The sequence below is a fragment of the Haemorhous mexicanus genome, chromosome 8 (assembly GCF_027477595.1).
Source record: "Haemorhous mexicanus isolate bHaeMex1 chromosome 8, bHaeMex1.pri, whole genome shotgun sequence".
In the NCBI taxonomy this organism is placed as follows: domain Eukaryota; kingdom Metazoa; phylum Chordata; class Aves; order Passeriformes; family Fringillidae; genus Haemorhous; species Haemorhous mexicanus.
In genome coordinates this window covers 10,949,989-10,971,994 of record NC_082348.1, presented here as the reverse complement: position 1 = coordinate 10,971,994, position 22,006 = coordinate 10,949,989, and the positions used below count along the sequence as shown (strand labels likewise).

Here is a 22,006-nt window from a genome sequence, read left to right as displayed (position 1 = left end):
GAATGATGGAGTAGCTCACTTTGAACATGTCAAAGCAATGCCAGGCAAACCTTTCTCCACTTTTGTCTGAACACTGCTGATGCAGTGCATGCTCACAGACAGCAGCTTTTAAGACAAACCTAATGATGGATGACAAGTAAATGCCTTGAGGCACACACAGGGAAAAAAAAGACAATGAGGGAGAAAATGAAAAAGGAAAAGAAAGAATAAAATTCCACTAGTCTAATGAAAATGCTTAAAAGAAAGAGAAAAAAAAAGAATATTTTTAGGGCCCTGCTAAGGACTTCGTAGTTTAGCCTTTTCTCTTTGCTGGAAAGGAGGAAGGAAAGAGGTTTTCCATTAAATCTGTGGACCATTTTCTTTTCCATCTGTGGTCTGGCATATTTCCCATCCCTCCTTATGAAAAGTTTGATCCCAGTCTCAAGTCAGTGACATCAACTGGTGCAGCTGGCCCCTGTGTTTTGGTGTGAAGTGCAACTTCCTTTATTCCCACCTCCTGCCTCCTGTGACTAACTAGCTGGTTTAAAGAATGGGTTAAGTTCAAAGAGGTTTTAACATTGTCTCTATTACCTCCCAGAAAATTTTAATAAAAACATCTTAAATATTTCATCAGCAGCTTCCCCCAAAAGCTCTCTTTCCCACTGATTCAGCTGGGTATAACATAACATGAAGCAATAAATCTATACGTGGGTGTTGCCACAACCACTAATTCCCCTTTTTTATAAGATGACCCTAAATTCATTAAACATGAACCTTCCAAAGTAAAAAATACCTGTATAAATAACAGCAACAGCAACAACAAAAAGTCATAGTTTTGTGTTGCATTGGCACTTTATCACAAAGAAACTCAGACTGGTGCATAAATTAACCCTCTTTGGTATGCAGAACTCATGTAGCATGATATAAGCCCCAGTGAAAGTTAAAAGAATAATTACCATTACTTCTCTAGTTAGATGACAAATTGGAACATTTTCTCTTTGAACTTTTAAAAGAACACTATGCTGTAGACCCAAAATGCTATTTGATCTCACTTCAGCTGTTATCAATTACTAATTTCTTCAATTACACAAATGTTGCATATTGTATTATATTCAGAAGATAAAAGAGGGATCCTACATCCCTGATGGACAAAGAATGTTCAAGTGTATCCTGAGGAGACAGGTAACACTCATCACATCTCATGTTAAACTTGGGAGATGGACACAGCAGAAGAGCACTGTCCCAGCCACAGCTAGTCTATGTCTCCCCCTTGATTGTCCAAAAACGTCACCAATTTGATAAATAAAATACAGTTATGATTAGTTTTCTCATTTCCAGCTTCCATTCTTGGCTGGATGAATAGGCAAATGGATAGATAAAACATTATCACTATGGGCACTGAAGTCTTCTCCAACTGCAAAATTAAAAAAAAGGGGTCATCTCAAGTGCCTAAAGCAGTAGCCAGATTTCCTTTTAATGTTCAGGAACTTTGGCAAATATCCTCTAAATGTTTTTAAAGAATGACTCATGTGCCTTTCAATCTGAGGACAGATCTTTCCCTAGCCCACAGTCAAGGTGCAGGGCTCAATCATGTTTATTTTTTCTAGTTGCTTCTCTGCTGGCTCACTTCTGACTGACATTGGCAATGGTGGAACAGAAACAAAACATGGAAGAGGGATGAGGGTGGCCAAACACTTACCTATTTCTTGGAATTTACAGAGGGGGAAGAACATTCAGGCTTTGTTGACTCACAGTGAGGCTCCCAACAGCGCTTTAGCTCAAGAAATTGGGGCTGATGCTTTGTGACTTCAAGGGCTGAAGTTCAAGCCCTGTCACACCAGCAGGTGACACATTAAAACAGGAGGGTTTGCAGGGCTTCACTGCTTTGGTTTTCTGTGGGCTCCCTGGGAACAGGCCCTTATTCATATTGGACAGCACTGCACACAAAAACCCCAAACAAGTTGGCTGCCCAGCACAAGGAAGGCACTTTGAGCATTTGCCATATGGAGTAACTACTCAGATTTTCATTCTCTAGTTTACACGTCAGGCTAACACCCCCCTGGAGAACATGTATTATTGAAACTCAATACCATGCAGACTGGTTATAGCTTGAAACTTATCATCCCAGCCTTAGGCATCAGAGAAAAAGTTATTTGAGCTTTCCTGACTTAAAAATATACATTATGAGTTTTTTAATATATTTTTTAATTAACTCCTCTTCTCCTTTCTGCTTTCACAGCTACACTAAATCATTCCAATTACAAGTTTTTTCAATATCAAGCCAAGAAGAGGTGATTATGAAGTATCAGAAATCATACCTTCCCCTCAGAGTTCCATCACTGCTTTTGATTTGTGGACCTCAAACAGTCTGGCAGAGGTAAAGCCTCCCCCACCCCACCTTGGAAATGCTAAATGCCTTGTGGCCCTCATGACCTTGCTATTACACTGCTGTTCAACTGCAATAGATGATGTTTTCAGTCTAGGCTGTTGTGATCCCATGTGCCTCATTCTTCTCCTTCCAGCCTTTCTCTCCCAAGTGTGTGCACCTGTCCATCTCATGGGCCAGCTCCAGTGTTCAAACAAATGTGTCAGATTGTCCAGGCAATTAGCCTGGCTGGAAATTAATGTGTTTCTGTTGGGTCATTTTTCGATCATTTCTCTAAAATACACAAGTGGGACTGTCCCTACAAAAAGTCTGAAGTCTGTCAATGCCCAGGTTTGTATCAAATTAAGTTACCCTAAAACTGCACAGTCACCTTTTATGGACTCCAGGAATCTGTGAACCATGGATTAAAAACACTGTCCTAAGGCTATGTTGTCATGATGGATAACACAGATCTATCTATTCTTTCACGTTTACCAAACGATCTTTCAAAAATGATTGCTCAGACTGTCTAAGAAATCAATACATTGTCAGTCTCAGACTGCTGGGGGATAGAGGAAGGGCAGTAAAGCCAGTGCAACTTACACATTAGTAGTGAAGACCCCGTAGATCAGATCTTGCTCAGGGAGATAGAAGGTGCTTTGCAATTCATTGTAATAGAAAGGGATTTCTCCAGCACGGGAGCAGTTCAGTCTGGCCTTCATGAACGTTGTCCATGTGTCCTCCAGCAAAAACCTCCCTCCAATATCATTTTTGCAAACCCTTGCCACACGAGAATACACTGTTTTCCCACAGTCATGTTCCACCGCGTTCTCACGGAAGAAGAAGTAGGTGAACAAGCCGATGTCATAGGCAGCAATAAAGTTAGGCTCTGAAAAACAAACATTTGAAGAGATTTATATAGGTTAGAAATCAATCCATGCTCACTGACTTGCTCAATGCATTGCGCTGCCAGCTCCATTTATGCAGCCTGTCAAAGCTGGGACCACAGGGAGTTTGGAGTCAGCAGAGGACATAAAACCAGTAGATGGGAATAATGATATATGAGGAGATAGCTCTAGTACCTTTTTTCAGATCTTGGAAAGGTCTAGTTGTTTCTCCACTTTATTGGCAAAGCTGCCGCTGATTTCAGTGAAAGCAGAGTTCAACACTTTGCATATGCATGACTATTCTCTGTACCCATACTCATTTTACAAGACAAAGCCTTCCCATTGGGCTGCTTCACCTATTCACTTTTGAAGTGGACCTTATGATGTGTTAAATATGCCGCATGCATCCGCCTGATTCCCCAGACAGCTGCTCTGAAACATTCAAGCTACTCTCCCAGCACTGTCACATCTGGCTTTTATCATCAAACCTTTCCAGTTTCTAGGCACAAAAGATTATCTTAAGTCCATAAAACAAAACCATTTCAGAGACTGACAGTAGTGAAAAGTGCTCTCCTTAATTCTTTTTCTCCTAAAATTTTCTGTATTATTTTCACAAGAATTGAAAATAACTTTGAATTTAGTAGTTTTAGTAATAAATATTTTAATTGGGGATATAACAAAGCTTTAAAGTGTATAGTCTTTTATCCTAAAAGTTTCTTTGGTAAAAGGAAAAGTTTGGCCAATGAATAATATTTGACCAAACAAACAAAACTTCCCCAAACCTGTTAGTTTAATAGGGTGTTTTTACAATATTCATTTCTGAGTAGTGCTCAAAGGAAGAAGAATAAAGGGAAGGACAGGATTCCTTTAAAGCTGCAGCCCAGGAGTGAAAGGAGAACAGAGAAAGGCAGCCCACTGCTGCTGCAAGGCAAGTTTGGGAGGCAGATGATGGTACAGAGGGGAGGGCATTGCAAATCATCTCCTGTCAAACCTCTCCTTCAAACTAACCATGAACCTTAAAGGGACCATTGTGATCCCCAATCTGACCTTCTGTCTAACACAAGCCGGAGAATTTCACCCTGTAATTCCACCATCAGATCCTGTAACTAACAGGAGAATTAGACCACATCTTCCAAAGGAGATCTTATATTAGTGGACAATGTCACCTGGCTTTACATCCATCACTTTCCTCAGTGACTTGTTCAAATCACTAAAGACTGACCCAGCTGCAACCTGTGCTTCTTTTCCCATTTGACATTATCTGGTTTCAGCTTCCAATCACAGGTTCTTGTCATGACTTGTCTGCTAGATTAAAGAACTTTATCCTCTCCAAAATCTTCTCTTGATGTAAGTACTTCCATATCATGAACAAAACACCTTTTATCTCCTTTTCAGAAAGATAAATAAATTGAGCTCCTTAAGGCTCTCACTGTGAGACAGGCTTTCCAAGTTTCAAATCACTGAATGGCTCTTCTCTGAATCACCTTCAGGTTTTCTGTTTCTTGTTGAAAAGTGGCCAGAACAGGATGAAATTACTCCAATGTCACCAATGCTGCACAAGGTTATAAATCCAAGAGTCACATTAGTTTTTCCAGTCACATACAAGAACTTCAGTTACTGTTTGTCTTCCTTTAACTCCCCAGTTCCAATGTGTCTTCCTTCTGAATCTTGCATTCATGCACAGACAAGAGGAACATGTTTCCAATGAGTGTATATGGGCTATGATGCTTGTTGGTCCTAATTCACAGTCTTTCCTGATGACATCCTTTCCCTGACACTCCAGGTCTCCATACTGACTTCAGGATGCCTAGCTCAGTCTTATTAAGCTCCAGAGAGTACACAGTCCCACTACTCTTATCTTTAATTGAAAGGTCCTGAAATCTAATAGAAAGATTTCAAATATCTGGTCAATTTACCTTGGTCAAAGGAGATGGGGGAATATTAGGGTCTCCATCACTACAGTCTGTTCAGACTAGGAGTGCTTTGCCCCAGTTGGAAGGTGTGGACTCAGTGCAGGGATCGCTGGTTAAAATTCTATAGCTTGCTTGATGCAGGATATTATCACACTGGGGTAAGAGCTGCTTTTAATAACTATAAATCCACATCAGCATGGACTCACATGGAACATAACGTGCTGTGAAATTTCTTATTTTTGGAGTGATCTTGCACTGAAACCAGGAATCTTCAGCTGAGTCAGGGGAAGTAAAGAGTGCCTATCACTCTGCAGAACTGGGTCAACAATACAATGCTTTAAGACGATTTTGATCTTCAAATCTTTGAGTGGTTTTCTTGTTAAAATGATGTATTTGGTCATCTCACAAGACAGAGACCCACATATATGTTAAGTAGCCTATAAGACCCACTTTCTATATTCTAAATCAACTTTTCTGAAATAATTCCAGGCTCTTTTTAAATGTCTTCTAAGCTGCATTGATTATTGCTCCGGAAGCCCTTCCCCATCATAACTCTGGATCTCAATATGAAAAGAGAAAGATTTACAAGCCTGTCAAGCTGACTTTAATACATCTCTTGCTCAGATGTGACCCACATGACTTTACCATTGAGCCATTTGGAGTTGTATTGTGCTGTCCTAAGTGGGGGAACATTTCCAAGGCTGCGGTAAATAGCAGGATCCCGTCCAGAAAAATCAATCACAGTTGCAGCATAGAGTTCTCCTCGTGATGTAATCACAGCTGTCGAGTTGTGCCGAGGGTCGTATGGGCACCGAGCCACTCCATTAATTCTGTCAATGATTTTGCTGAGATTTCCTACCTGTATTTAAAAGGAGAGAGAAGAAAATTTAAAGAGCATCTGACTTTCTTAATGGTATAAAGAATTTGGTTTGCCCATGAGTACCTATGAGCAAATCCCTGATTTTAAAAATCAGGTAGCTATGAGAATGTAATCTATGCCGATGACTGAAAATCGATCTTTACAGCCAGCATTTGCCAATGTAAGAAGTTGTGTCTGAACCTCACTGATCCCATTGCTTTGTACCAAGGGTTATTCCCCAGTCAAAAAAGCCCAAACCCCTTGGTGTAATCAGGTGCTCCTTGTGCAAGTGCAGGTTTTTAATCTTCCGTAGACACCTCCTGAATACATATTGGCCTTAAGCAAACATACAAATAAACATTTCTCTGGCCCTGCTCCTGCCTCCCATATACCCAAAGCGAGTTTTGCCCTTTATTTTACAAAAACTTTAAAATATTCAGCTCAGGAGTTACTCACAGTAAGCTTGTCTATATTTCCCATTTTCAGTGCCATACCCAAGGTTTACATGAGCAGCACTTGGTTCAGACCAAATTTATCCATAACATGAATTTTTTGTTCCCCAACTGCAGACACAGTCATTGCCCCAAAGCAGCCCAGAGAAGAAAACCAACATAATTTCAGTCAGCTACATTTAGAACATATTTTGTGCAGCCCTGATAGCCTGCCAAATGACTGTCCTTCCTCAGAGCATGTATCTAACCCTCTCTGTCACTGTAAAAGAGGCAGAACAGACCTGTCGACTGGAACACACTGGCGAAAAGGCGTTGGTACCACAGGTAAAAACCTTCTTGCCATAAACAATCAGCACTCGGACATAGTTCTGGCACTCTTCCTATAAGGACACAAGACAGAGACAAAGGATTTTTGAAAATATTATTACATTAACAATACCTGTGTTGCAGCAAGAATGCACCTTCCTTAGCTCTAACTTGGGCTGAGGTTTGTTGCCTAAAGCAGCGCACAGCTGTAGGGAGCCAGCAGTCTAGGAGAGCACGCCCAATTTGCTGGTTATTTTTCTAACCATAGCCCTGCACAGTCCTGGGTAGGATGTTAGCCATCAGGTCAATTTTGTCATAGCTCCAAGTGCCTCTTTCTGTGCTCTGCTTAGATTGGAGGAGAAATTTTCCCTCTTTCCACCATGATACTTCTGACCTATTTTCCCAGTAATGCTGCAGCTCTGAAAACACTACCCAGACACCAACTCCAGTGAAGGATAGCAGGTCTGTCTGCACTATAATTCAAACCAGTGCCAGCAGGATAACAGCAGGAACTTCTCTTTAATAGACCAGGCTGGTCAGAGAATCTCATGCTTGAACAGGCTGTTACTTCCTTCCTCCCAGAGAACTGTGTGCTCAGGATTTTCCATGGTAGAAGGAGTTTCTCTTTCAGGCCAGGCCAGTGAGAAATAGCAAGTTCCTAGTCTCAGCTGCTCGATCACTTGCTGGTACCAATAGGCAACTCCCTCCACAAGGCAGTCCCCAAAGCTGTGGGGGTCCTGCTGTCCCACACTGTGCTGGGGTGGCAGCACAAGGCTGCAGTTGCCTTTTTGTTCAGAAAAAATCACCTTCATGTGGTTAGAGAGAGCCATGGTCTCTCTTTCTCCCCACAGCCAGAGACCTGTGGAGTGCAAATCAGGCTAACTGAGCATCTTCTTGAGTTAAGTGGTGGGGGTGGAGTTAAGTAGTGGGGGTGGAGGAGGCCACCTAAGGCAGGAACATTCTAACAATACACACGGGAAAAGGGAGGTAAGAGACTAGTATGCAATTCCCAGAGGCAGTGCAAGAGGCTGCAGAGCCACCTGCCCCAAGGATCACCCAAAGAACCCCAATGAGCCATGTGCACCAGCCTGCCTGCCCCAGGCCCTGGGCCACCTCAGAGGAGAGGATATGAGCAATGATTGGCACCCACTGGGCTCCAAGGGAAGAAAGTCTATTATGTTATACCATAAACAGAAAAGGAAACTTGTTAAAAAATAGCAACCTCAGCTGAGTTACCCGGGCTGCTTTGCTTTCTTCCTTCCAACAGATCATCATTTGCCACTGAGTTGAGCCTACAGCTGCAGACACCACTTCTCCCTCCTGTAAGCAGCAATCATTCAGCAAGCTCCCATCTCACAGCACTCCATGCTGTTGATCATTTCCCTGAAGACTTCATTTGCAAGACTCAGCAGTGTAAAAACACCCCCTATCATCTGGAAAGGAAGGAGCTTGCTTAGCTGGACTACACACTCTCTTGTTTCATTTGCTGTACGGAGAGGATCCAAGAGGAAACCTGCCAGTGCTACCCACAGATGGCAACTGCATGGACATGATATGTGATCCTTGCTTTTGAACAGCACAGACTCCACTCCAGAGCCAGCCCAGGAGCACTTGCCCAGTCTGGAAAGAGGCTACTGAGCGCCACAGAGCACATGCTGCCAGTCTTGAGGGGCAGCAGGGGCAGCAGGAATCAGATATCCAATGCCCAGCACCCAAAAATGAGAGCTTAGTTTCATAGCTGGGTCAACTCTTTTTATTTCAGAAGCAGATCAGTCTTGGTGTCTGTACATCAGTCTATCAAACCAGGACCTTGAGAAGCACTGTCCCACCTGCTGTATTGAGAATAGTGGTCTCCTTGCTGCCTTTAAGGAGACAAAGGCCTTGCCATCCTCTCTGCCCTCTCTTGTCATTGCTGCATGGTTCTGGGAGCCCTGTCAGTTCCTTCCTGCCCTAGGGATGTCTGCATTTTATGACTGGGTTAAGTAATTCCTCTTTCTGTACAGTTATTCAATCCCACATAATTTTAGGACCACTATATATTTGACTGCAAAGTACTAAAAATTCTTGAACGAATGCTGTTAAAAAAAAGTATTAGGTCATCTCCCAACAGAGTGTTGTTTTCAGAATATGATTGATTTGCCATCTAACCTAGAATGCAGTTCTGTACTCAAATTTCACACAAGAGACTACCCACCTGCTCCCCCTCCACTGCCACCATTCTCTGCTTGTGCAAGGTCTGAGCACAGCTTCTGACCCAAAACAGCTAGAACCAGTTATGTTGCTGGACCCTTTCCTGCCTAGATACTACAACATATTCCTAACTAAAGCCCTGCCCAGCAAAAAAATAAAATCCTAATTTGGAGAATTCCCTTTATTTGCACAGAGCAGAATTACAGATTATCAAACTTGAATTTCTAGAAAATCTTTCCAGCTGAGAAGATAGCACATAAAAAGAATTTCTGTGGAAGGTCATATGCTGCAGACTACTGGCAGTGATTAATCTGTTGCAAACTTTTATTGCATTTTTACTGCTTAAAAATAATGCTGCTAGGTGCGGGCCATGTCCACCTGTAGTTGTTCCTATGAGTTAACTGAGCAGACATTTTCCCTAGACCTGCCTTACTGATGATGGTAGCAGCACTGCATGCTCCTGGAGGAAGAGCAGTGATAATATGCTCATTTCATGCACTGGTCTCAAAGCAATTTAGACACTTAAAGTAATGTTCTGAAGCAGATGCACATTGCCTGCCCTGCTCTCTCAGCTGGGGGAATGGAAACAATGCAGGTGCTAACCTCGCTGTGGTGACGGACACACACAGAGGTCCAACTACCAGACCACACCTCTCCAATCTGCCTGGCCCAAAGCAGAATACAGTGCTCACCTCATGTTTCTTATTGCTGTACCCATGACCAGTCACATCAGTCTATGAAGCCTCCAACAAAAGCAAAGAAACAAAACCATTGAAATGCTCCTGATTGCAGGATTTTTCTCAAACAGTGTCTGGGAGATTTAATTAGATCCTCTTACTACCCCATTCTCAAAATAAATAGCAAGGAACAGCCTCCTCTCTGTGTTCTTTAAACCAGCCTGGATTTGCTCTGCAAAGTCATTCAATACAGAGCTCTCTGCAGCAAGTCATAGCTGAGGCAACTGGTTAGTAAAATGATCTCACAAACCCCTACAGAAAGTAGGAGCTATTTAATGCAGTTTCTTCCATGAGGTTGGAAAACTCTAGGCACACAGGAAGCAAAAATCAGATGGGCTGTAATATAAGCAGAAAATTTGGCAAGTTTGAACCCTCCTCTGTCCAGACAAGACAATATTTGGATCCTTCTCTCACATTATGGAGCAGACAGTTAAATCCGTGTATGATCAGTCTGCAAATCTCATCACCAGAAGATATTCCAGGGATCAAGAGATTAAGGTTTTAAATAAAGGGGGAAGACTGCATATTTATATGGTTAATAAGAATAACTTAGTTATATTAGTTAGGATTATTATTAAATATATGGCAGAGCTGATAAAAACCTGTGGCTCACTGCCAAAGAATCAAGCATATTTCTGATTTTCCTATGAATTGCATGTTACATACTTTGAGGTCTTTGCTCCTTCCCCAGAATTACCTGGTACTCATACCTTTATTGAAATAGGGCCATAAATTTAGAAGGTATCACTTTTCTCCAGTCTAATGACCCTTGTTTGCCTAGAAAGAAGAGGTCATGACTGCTAATTCTCAACACTACAGGCCACAGAATCTCACAGTCAGAACAAACTGCACTGAAGCCCCTTCCTGCCACCTCCTCAGTTTAAGCCTACTCTCATTTATTTAATTTCTTTGTAGCATTTAGAATTACTATTAATGCACTGTCTGTGAATGCTGTATGTCCATGACTGTGGACAGGACCAGGTCTCTTTCCAGCTCACAGAGACATCAGGTTGCTTTGAGAGCACAATTCAAACCTGGCAAGCAAAAGTGGTGCCCTGTTACTGCCTTCATTCATGTGGACAGATCAGCAAATGGAGGGGCTGACCTCCTGCAGCTTCCATTGGAGGTAAAACTCAGAAAGTTTGAGGTTGCTGCAAATAAGCCAGCTGTAGATGCTTCTTAGTTGTTTATTCTGTCATCTGTTAACACCAGAGTTCTAAAATGCTATAAATCCTAATCTCATTGTACAGATGCATTTTTCTTTGTAAGCATAGCTATATATAGGCATTACTTTAATGGCTTTCTAGTTTAAATAAACTACCCAAGCCCTGTTGTCAGAGATCTCCTTTTTAATTATTGGTAACACTATTTCATCACATACTGATATGTTTTACAGTTATACACTGAATGAGAAAAATAGCTGTTGCAGACAGTCTGCCATGCTCAGTAGAGAAACACAGACTCCTGGAGCACAACCTGGAGTTCAGAAAATCAGCCAGCAGAACTCCAAGTTACCCCTTCTATGACATTTTAGAATGCAGCAAACATTTAATTTATCTGCTGCAGTTTATCCCAATTTATTAAAAAATAATCAAGACCCAACTTGGTTCTTGTGCCCTGCTATTGGTACACTCTCAGATGTCTGTATTTACTTCTTTGGACAAGCAAGTCTGTTACTCAATTTAAGCCAAGACCCCAGCCACACTACCCTTCTCCTCTGAGTGGAACAGATAGCAAAGAGAATTGCTAATGATTTTTCTAGCCAAATGTTCTTTAATAGTTTTCTAATCAAATTTATTTGGGGGCTGATTCTGCATTGATAACTTAGCAGAAGTAATAGGAATGTAGGTTCAGGTCTCTAGGAACAGTTACAAAGGGGATAAAAATAGCTGATGGCCTCCCAGCAATTTCTGTTTCCCCAGGGATTTCTATGGTGCCTCTCCTACCTGGATGTCTATTATTCTTAAATGGTGTGGAGTTTCCCAGTTCCACCAGGTAAGGAGATAAGCATCCTCTATGTGACATACAGCCACTGGAAGGCCTGAAATAGCTCAATCCTCCTTTAGCTCAGCAATTTCTATGCACCAATCCTATTCCACTGGGCTGAAGCCTTGGCTAGGATTTCCCTGTGACCTTGTGCATCCACAACAACAGGACAGCACACAAAAAAAAGCTATACTGGCAGTGCAGTGGGACAACCCAGCTGGATGCCTATCAGATACTAATCTCACTTCTTTCTTGCTCCAGAAGTGTTATTAGTGCATCATCTTCCTCCTGGCTACACAAAGCTCTTAGGGCAGAACATAAGAGCTGCCATTTTTCACTGTCGTTTTCACAAGTGGTTTCTTTACACAGTTTAAAACAATGGTGTGCTGCTTTTGGAACATTAACAAATAATTTGGTGCTTAGACAAAAGAAAGACCAAAGTTTTAATCTTGAAAAAGCCACAATTTTCCATGTTAGGAAAAATTTCTTAGATGCAGTGGATGGCGACTGTTATGCAGAGACAAACCAATTACAAACTAGGAACTGAGCAACTCCTAATGAAAATAAATACATCTCTTCCCCTTCTGCTCTATCCATCATTCATTTTAACTACAACCTCTGGATGATTTCATTTGGAAGACACAAAGAAAGGCAACATAACACTGACTTTGTTCTCTGCACTGTCTCAGTGATGTGGATATTTTCCAGGGGACAGTTTAAAGATATTGATCATGCTACACTTTATAAATGTTGCAAAAAAAAAAAAGGCAAAAAAAGAGAATGACTACTTGTGGAAGCCAGCATGGCTCTCCAGAGACATGGCAAGCAAAGCATGTACACTTCTTGGAGGAAACCACAAGTTTTAGTTGATAGAAATAACATCAATGAAAGAGACTTTTCTGAGGTGTTTGTTTTAATACTGTATGATATATTGCAGAGTTAATTTTAAAATCAGGTTCAGGAATTTATACATTAAGTGATTAAATTCTGATAAATTACTGTAATTAAAAAAATCCTAAAAGTGAAATCACTCATAAACTTGCTGTCCTAGTGCAGTCCCAGCTGGGGTGCTACCAGCTCAGTATCAACATTTTTCTTAACAAATATTAATCTAAAGATGGGAAAAGCTGCAACTATCAATGAGGCCAGTGCTCCACTTTATAAAGATACTGTGCATTAAAGAAAAAGGAACAAAAGGGCTTTATGTATAAACATGGAGATTTCATCCCAGCAGTAGTAACTGTGAAAGGATTTAGTGGTCAAAGTGGCCAGGAAATTCTGCATGATCTCCTGTGGCAGAGGAGCTTACAAAACTGCCATGTATATGAACTAAGGAGGGTGGAAGGCTGTTTTAATCACACTTAGGTATTAGAGATATTGACAAGGGAATACAGGTGAAAAATTGGAGTGTGCAGAAAACAGACAAAAAGTATTCAAGGGCAGTAGAAAAATGACTTAGAGAAAGAGGCTTGGAGAACTCATCTTTTTACTTCATCAAAAAACTAAAGTACTGCATTGAAAAGAACATATAAGTGCCTCTGTAAAAAATAAATACTGATAACTAAAAGGCTCTTTAATCTAGCACAGAAGGGCAAAATGAAGCCCCCTCACTCAAAACCAAAGGTGCATCCAAATAAAAAATAAAGTACATGTTACCAGGGAAGGTAATCTGCCATTAGAACAATCCAGCAAAGCACAGGGAGCACATTGGCTTCAGGCCCTCACAGCAGAACTTTCCATCTTTTTCAAAAAGGTACAGCAGACAGACACAGGCCCTGAGCTCAATTTAGGAATAAGCAAGTGAAATTCATTGCCAGAGGTGTCAGAAAAAAGGGACCTTCTCACCTTTTATCCAATACCCAGATTTTTCATCTGCCTCTCCTCTAGACAATAGGTGCTCAAATGGGAATGGGAAGTGACTATTATATCATAATAATTACACTTCTGTGATATGCATTTTGTGGCTTTTATTCTTGTGCTTCTTATTTTTCCTAGGGTACAGCTCTGTTCATTTTAGGAAGAGAGTTTCTAAGCATCAGGAAGAATCGTATTATCTTATACTTAACAGGCACAATAAAAGCATTTTAATACATGAGCCAGTTTTGAAAGCTTCACCTAAAATACATACATTATTAAATGGGCAAGGAAAATGTACCAGTCATATAACTTAGGCAATTACACTGTGAATTAATTTAAGATTTAAAGGTTCTCCTTATTTCTAGCCTCTATCACCGCATATCTAAATGTCTAACAATCCATAACACATTTATCATCAAATCATCTGTGCTGGGTAGAAACTTGCCATTAGTCAACTTGGAGGCAGACAAGGCTCTCTACCTTGTACCACCATTGCACAGCAGAATCAAAGTGTTCATAATAGTGCTGCCCTCACCTGCTGCGTTTACCCAGCCAAGGGCAGAGATCCTGGCTCAGATCTGGACTTAGCTGGTGTAGAGCACTTCATCAGCTGACTAGACTGAACTTGGTCTTCTTGAGCTGGTGCTGAGTCATTTCTCTGCAGTGTAACTAACAATGAATGTATAGGGGACTCAGCTGTGGACACACAGGGTAGTGTAGATACAGACCTGGGAGATCAGTGTTTACTTAGCTACTGCAGAATCCTTCTGCCTTTATAGCTTCCTGTCTTCTTGTCAGAGTCTTAGTCAATGCCTTTGTTTGCCACTAATTGTATGTCAAGAAGTGCCTAACAGTCTGCTTGACTACCATTCCTCCAAACTTCACTCATGATCACTGCACCCACCAAAAGATTTCAAACTCTGTGTCACAATCAGCATAAACTCAGCAGTTCAGAGCATTATGCTCATGACATTTTTTTGCAAACCCTTTGCTATGTGAGAAGGCAGCAGTGAAGATACTCAGACTGCTGCTTACTTTTGACATAACAGTAACAAAGAGAGATTGAAATTACCCTAGAATTTGTTCAGTCACATGTATGGCTTTACCCAGGGGTTGACAAAATATTTCTAGGTTATAAATACAAATTCTTCAAGAACAACAGGACACAACTTAAATCTCACAGACTTTACAATGGAGGAAAAGAGGAAAACCTTTATTTGCACATCTAAAGTGTAAATACCACAAATTCAAAAATTCCTCATGTCTTAGATTTTGGTGTTTTTCAATTTTGTCCTACTTCTTCTCATTGCTGGCCATGTTTGGTGTTTGCCTATCCCAACCCATTTTGCCTCCATGTTGATTTCCTGCATCATATAGTTTCCACTTGAAACTCTAACAGATGTTCTAGGATAACCATACTCCTGTTCTCCAGAGCTACATGAAGCAAATTGTTGCTTATCTGGCAAAACTCAAGCTAGCTTTTTTTTTTTTTTTTTTTTTTTTTTTTTTTTTTTTTTTGTGTACATACAATTTTATACAGTAATCACATGAACTTTATTATATAAAAATAATATTGTCAATGGAAGATCAGATAATCCTATGTTTAAAGCAGCAAACTAGAATGTGACAGATTCCAGCATTTTGGGCTAGCCACACAATCACTCTGTGCTTGATTGTCTGTATCTAAGCAAAGACTGTGCTTATTCTGTCTTATCTTTTGCTCAGCTCCTCTGGTTTGGACTGAAAGCTCTTTGCAGAGTTGTACTAAAGACAATGGACACCCTCTCAGTTGAGGACTGAAGATTTTTGAAGTGCATGAATATCACATTTGAAAAATCAAAAAATTTCCTGCTTTTAGATAGATGCCTTCATTTTAGCTTCTCAGAGGAAGGGTGGAAAGGCCCCGTGGCTGGATCAGAAATGCCTGCAAACTCCAAACTTCTGGGACAGCATGTGCAAGTTCAAGCAATTCCTGCTTTAAAGTGCAGTTTAACAGAGTGCACCTGCCTCCCAAGCAGCTCTGTGATATTCAACCTGAACAGATTGCAGTGTGTGAGCAGATTCAATTCTCACTTTCCAGGGAATTCTACAACTACAAACTCCAACTGCAAGCAAACATTGAATCCCACATGGCTGAATGCCCAAAGCTCATTGCTGAGGACCTGTGCTAAGCCAGCCTGCCTGGCCTCACATCCCTCTACAGAATGCTACCCCTGGCTTGCCACCACCATGCTCCCTGATGTGTCACAAATTGTGTCCTCTCCAGCAGTGAAATCACCTTTAAATTTCATGCAGAGCAAGTGTAATAACTTGGACAGGGGGCCTTTGAAGTGGCTTGCTTGGTGGTGCTTATACCCATGTGGCAGTACAGCTAAACTGCTGCAAATTTGCAAGCTCAAACCAGTGTCGGACATTCTCTGTGTGGATTTCACATGTTGCAAATATTTTTACCCATAACATCATTGTAACAAAGCAAAACTTACCTCTGTTTTCCCTTTGCTTTGACAGGACCTCCTGGTGTCTTCATCTGAACCCCATGCTGTTGCCTGAAAAACCAAAGTGCACAAGTCACACAAGAATGCCACCAACCACCATGTCTGGAGACTCCCAAAACAAAAGCAAGCATCTCCAGCCAATTTACACAGCCCAATTTAAAAGCAGCATTGTGACAGTAAACATGTATCTAACTCCCACTGTGCTCACAGTGCACACAAATGATAAATAGATGAGAAGTTCAGAGGCGGTGGCAACTGGAATGTTCACAGAGGACAGACTTTAATTTACATGTAAATATAACTTCTGATCATCATTCAGCTGGAAGGTCCAAGACATAAGCCCCACACACCAAGTCATCACATTGTTTTTAAAGAGGATAGCACTGTATAAGCCCCCAGCTCTCATTGCCAAAAAGAAAAATTCCCTACAGCGAAGTCCAGCAGTTGTGCACAAATCTGTTGGTCTTCTAAAATTTACCCCCAAGATTATCATCTTCTAAGTAACCCTGCAGTGAATCAAGCTGGATCAAAACTGGAGCTGACAGGTAAAACCCAGAGAGATGGGAAGAGGGGAAAAAGGCTGATGGTGATTTGTGATGCCAGACAAGTGGGGTCAGGTCCTGAAGTAGAGTAAAACACATTAGGGCTGAGGGCACTGTTCACTGGAGGCTGAGAGCATGTGGGGTCCGCAGTGACCTCTGACTGCTTCAGAATGAAGAGGCCCCTTCCTTCACAGGAAAAGTCAAGACCAGAAAAGCTGCATTAGAGAGAACTTTTAAATGTAAAGTATTTAGCAACATATCCAACTATTCAGTGCCCTCCCCAATTTTCCTCCCTTCAGCACTTTTTAAAAATAGTCCTAACAAATTCAAGCAGGTATTGTTAGCTGGAGGTGAAAATACATATAAATATCCATACTATACATAATACATCATTCTGAGTACCAGAAAAACAGCTCTGCTACATAGGGAAAGGCCAGGCTCACAAAGTACAGATAAAGATCCAGAGCTCCCTTAACAGAGCCAGATTTTCTTTATTTTTATTTTCCTCAGTCCATTACCAACAAAGGAAATAGCTTCAAAGTTCGGTCCGGATCTGAACTCTTCTTGAACTTCTCCCTGCAGCCAATATGTTTTTTAAAACCTAGACTGCCATAGAAATTGTCCTCTTGACACTTGATAAATCCATTTTTTTTTTGCAGGAGAAAGTTGGGAAACTGCTAAAAAGAGAAGATGAATTTTCCAACTCCCAGCTCAGGTCCATGAAGACACTAATTCAGACCTACAAGAAATGCAACCAGCCAGGAAATGCATTTATACACAACATTAGGGGAAAGGATAGTTCTAGCTCATTCAAAAGAATCCAAAAAACCCACACCATCTCTCCATTAGCTGAGCATTCCATTCAATTTGACTTAAAATAAAGACTTCATGAGCACAGGCAAAGATCTGTAGAGAGAAGAGAAGAGAACAGGTCTTTCCCTGGAAGCCACTGGGGAAATATCTCCCATATACTGCAGTCCAATCCAGGGTGAGGGCAAAAGCTTGTGTCTCAGAAGTGTTTTTGTGAGAGCTGGGATAAGTCCTTGCTGAAAAGGATCATTCAGTCATACGCTGAGAGGCAATGACACTGGATGACAGAGCTCACATTGTAAGCCATCACAGGAGAGCAAGGAATTTTGCCTGCTGACTACCAGCAGCCATTGACATCACCAAAGCAACTGCACAGTAGGATTATGATCTGTAATCCCAGCTCTAGCCCATGCTCATTAAAACACAGTGTCTTTGTACCTTCAATCAAGTTTTGACAATTTTAATAAAAAAAAGAAAAAGAAAAAACATACTGAGAAAAGAGATCACTTATTGTGAGGCCCTTTTTCCCATTTTAAAACCAGAGACAGAGAACTTTCCATTATACAGCCCAGTTTACTTGAACAGTGCTTGACAGGAGAAAATGAAAACAAAAATTGTTGGTTGCTCCAGCAATCGATGCTGCTTCTCTGCAAATACTCTGGGTCATCTGGGATTGCAGCAGTGCAACACAGAAGAATTTGGCCTCCTAGGGGTCACCCAGCTCTTCCTGCCAGACACCTGCACCACAGAACGTCGAGGCATGCTGCAAACACAGCTCTTGTCAGAGCACTGCTCTCCTCCAGCAATTTTCTAATGTGCCTAAATGTTTTCTTTTATTAGGCACATTGCCCTTCGGCCTTCTGAAGCACAACCTTGATGAGTAGTGATAAAGAAGATCTTAGTGATGGCCCAAATTATAGCAACATGTTGTTTGTGACTACACCATTAGTCAGGGTGCATCTCATTAGAGCTAAGAGGATAATTAAGCAATATGGCAAGCCAGAGTGTGTTTTACAAGTCCCACACATGTCTTTGGCAGGACAGGGGGGAGCTAGCTTGAGGGCTGAGTAACTCCAATGACCTCTGGTGACTCAAAGAAAATATTCATGACCCTGCAAAGCAGAACATCTTGAAAATAATAAAAGTATAATTGCAAAGCCAAGCAGCTAATGTGCACTTAAATATTTTTACTGCAAGGTCCACTGACCTACAGACTAGACCAGGCCTTGTGCTGGACTCCCAGGAGCCCACACACATCTGTGGCTGTGGCGTGTGGCTTGGACCTGGCTAGGCTCAGACCTCTTAGTCTGGGGCTTTCACATGAGCTCTCCAGCATTATTCAGTTTCTTTACTTGACTGATCAGCTGTCTTTTCAGGTCAAAATGTCCCACCCCTGTCACCTCTGTTGCCTTGGGCTACTCACTGCAAACTCCCTGTGGGACGCTGGTGTTCTGTCCTCTCACTGGTGTATCCAACCCAATCCCCTCCTCCACAGATGAACATCTGTCCTTTCTCTGCCTTAGATCCATTCTGCCCCAGGATCAAACTACTGGACATTTGACAGAGCAGCTTTCAGAAAGATCTCTCCTTGGGGTGCATCTGTGTGTACCTGTATATTTATCAGTGAGGCACAGACCTGCTTAACACTTGCATAACACCACAGCACTGTAAGAGATGCTTTGTACTTTGTCTTCCTTACCTGATCATAATGCTTTTCAAAAGCCATTCTCTTGAGCAATGGCTTAGGTGCCTCTCCCCCCTTTCTTCATATTCCTCAATAAACCAAATTATTTTTTTTTCTTTTTTTTTTTACTGCTTTAACTGCCTCTGCACACTTGGATGAGGTACAAACTGTATCCACCAGATGTTTTTGGTCACTCTGTTGGGATATCATCCTGAATTTATGATTAATTTTCTCAGTTGTCTGAGACATTTCAGTTTCCCAGCCCCAGAAAACACATCTGGGATTATTTTTATACCTCCTGCTACATATGTCAGTCAAAAGCACTACACATCTCTGGACCCATATGCAATAAAACAATTTTCATGGCATGGGTTGTGGAAGACAGTCTGGATGAAGACGTGACAAACCTGGGAGCAGGGCTATATGCAAATACAGGACAGTATGTACTAGCCATGTGCTTAAGCAACCAAGCAAACAGCTTTTTAGGCTGTCAGGGTGTCAGCAATTCCTCCCATGACATCCTTATAGAGAGCACTCCAGCTTCTCATGCTAACTCCTTAAAAACTCTCAAGTATTTCTTCCTTCATGCATTTCTAGAAGAAATGCAATTTCTAACAGTGTTTCCAGCCACTTTGAGGACCTCCTCTATAACCACATGGCCCATTTGCAGGATGGGGTACCCAGATCCATGTGCCATGTGAAGGGAACAGCTCAGGGCAGCAGCTGCTCTGCAAGATGAGCCATGCAAACCACGGGCAGGACTGCCCAGCCACCTGTGCAGACAGACACCAGAGGACAAGCAACTTTGTCCCTGAACTGAAAAAGCAAGTAAATGTGCCCTCCTTCAGCCTATTTGCAAGGACAGCTGGTCCTTCATATCTCTGTTTCTTGAGTTATATGCAGACAGATTTTCTCAAATATTTTTCTTAAAAATTGCATGTTTGTGTATTATTTCTGCATTTTTAGAAGTCCCATGAAGGAGACAATCACAGAGAAGCATTTGTGCGTACAATCACATGCACCTGGTGTGGCATTGCCCAAGTAGAAATTAACAGAAGGGGCCACAATAGCTAAACCTATTCAGTGCATATCTGAGGTCACATCCGGACACAGAAAGAAAGAGTTAATGTCTCTCCCAATAAATTATAAGCATCACACTTTGCTACCAGCTCTGACTGCAGATCAGCAGTGCTCTAGAATTCTAGCTCATCATGTGCTGTCACATCAGTTATTCAGCACACACTGCTGAGAGAAACTTTCTAGATACATTTATTTAATTACCTGCACATCCTGGCATTGGCTTCCAAAGTACCTGCCTGTCACTAGCAAGTCCTGTTATCAATAGTTATGTGCATCCTCAACTGTTAATGTGAAAATTTCTTAGACTTCTATGGACCAGCTTTTACACTCAGGTCAGCAATTTACACTTCAACACCACAATATGAATTTATAGATTAAGTGTACACTAATCCCTGCACTGTACTTGCACAATAGAGGTTGCAGATTTTCATGCAAAACCAAAACATTGCTTTAAAACTGGAAAGTTAAGATTGGAGGAGAATATATTACATGCATATTTATCAATTAAACACATTGTTAAACACATCTAAGGTGTTTTATTACAAACCTATCCATCTGTTACCAACCTCACTGACATGAAGCAACTGCTGCACGCAAACCACTTGCACGCCTGAAGACAGACCCACAACCATATTTTTCTGTCCTATTAGGGGAAAAATGTGTAATACCAGAATGCACATTGTATATGTCTGAAAGGAAACAAAAATCCCTCAAGTACAAGCTTACTAGAAAAAATAACAAACGCAACAAACAAAACCACCATGAAACAAACAAGCAAACACCCCCCAAACCAGGTACTGATTTCTGTGAGATGCCAGCTTTTTCTAGAAGGTACTGTGTTCCTCAGGTTTCTGCTACTGTCAGCAGATGCAGAAGCAAAAGCAGCACCTTGTGTCCCAAGCTCGGGTGTGCAGGGATTGCTGACACAGGAGTTTCCATTTCCATCAAGCCTCCGCAGTGCCCACAGGAGATTTCTCAACCTGCCCACGGAATGTGAGGTGATTTTGGTTCTCTGCTTGCGCTGCAGGGGCACCCCGAGCAGAGCCTGCCAGTCACATCACCCTTTGCTGAGTTATGCATGAGGAAGGAGGGCAGGAGGTGCTGTGCTGTGACAGCTATTGTGCGCCAGAGACCTGAGCTGGCAGACTTATTCCTTTCCCAGCGTATTTATTTACATCTTCCTTTCCAGTAACTGTACAAGGCACTAGTATGTTCAGAAAAATGTACCTCTGGAAAAAAAAACCAAAAACTTGCTTCCAGACCAAAAATCTCTTCATCTCTGATTTACATTGATAAATTTTTCTATCAGCTCATTTTACAGTAAGGTATGGAAGATTTTCTTCAAGTCTACAGAGAGAATAATACGGAGGGACTATGTTTCCACCCTGCATTTAGAATCTGCCATCTTCAATGTAAATAAAGCACATATTCACACACCCTACTGGACCAGTTCAGCTTAATCACATTCTTAGGGACTTTGCTAAATTGGGGTGCAGTCATTCCCTCACGGGCTGCTCAGAGGCTGGTTCATTCCCTTACAAGTTGCCAGCCTCAATATTCCCATCCATACTGAAGAACAGATTTCAGACCTCTAAAATATCACTCATAGATTCTTGCTGATAATGAAAAATTCATTTCACAAGTGTTTCCCTATGTTTCTATATACTTTGTAGTGTCTAACATAACATAGCAGCAATGCAGATCTACCTTTCTTTGGGCAAATGCTGCAGCATTTAAAAGAAATTGATAAGTGCTAGGTCTTACAACACTTGGAAGAAAAAAATCTTTCAAAAAAGTTCTATAGGCTGGATGCAGAAAATCTATGAGGAGGTTCTTCTATTTCTATGATGTTTAGAGTGAAAAC

The 22,006-nt window shown here is 41.5% G+C and overlaps 1 protein-coding gene across 1 annotated transcript in view; it reads right to left on the bottom strand.

Moving 5' to 3' along the window:
• SEMA5B (semaphorin 5B) overlaps positions 1-22,006 on the bottom strand; it is a 266,561-nt gene that overhangs the window by 65,186 nt on the left and 179,369 nt on the right. The window contains exons 6-9 of the mRNA XM_059852719.1: positions 16,015-16,077; positions 6,737-6,835; positions 5,790-6,003; positions 2,948-3,233 (exon numbers count right to left, since the gene is read on the bottom strand). Of these exons, the coding sequence (XP_059708702.1) occupies positions 2,948-3,233; positions 5,790-6,003; positions 6,737-6,835; positions 16,015-16,077 (662 nt within the window). The remainder of the gene's footprint in view (positions 1-2,947; positions 3,234-5,789; positions 6,004-6,736; positions 6,836-16,014; positions 16,078-22,006) is intronic.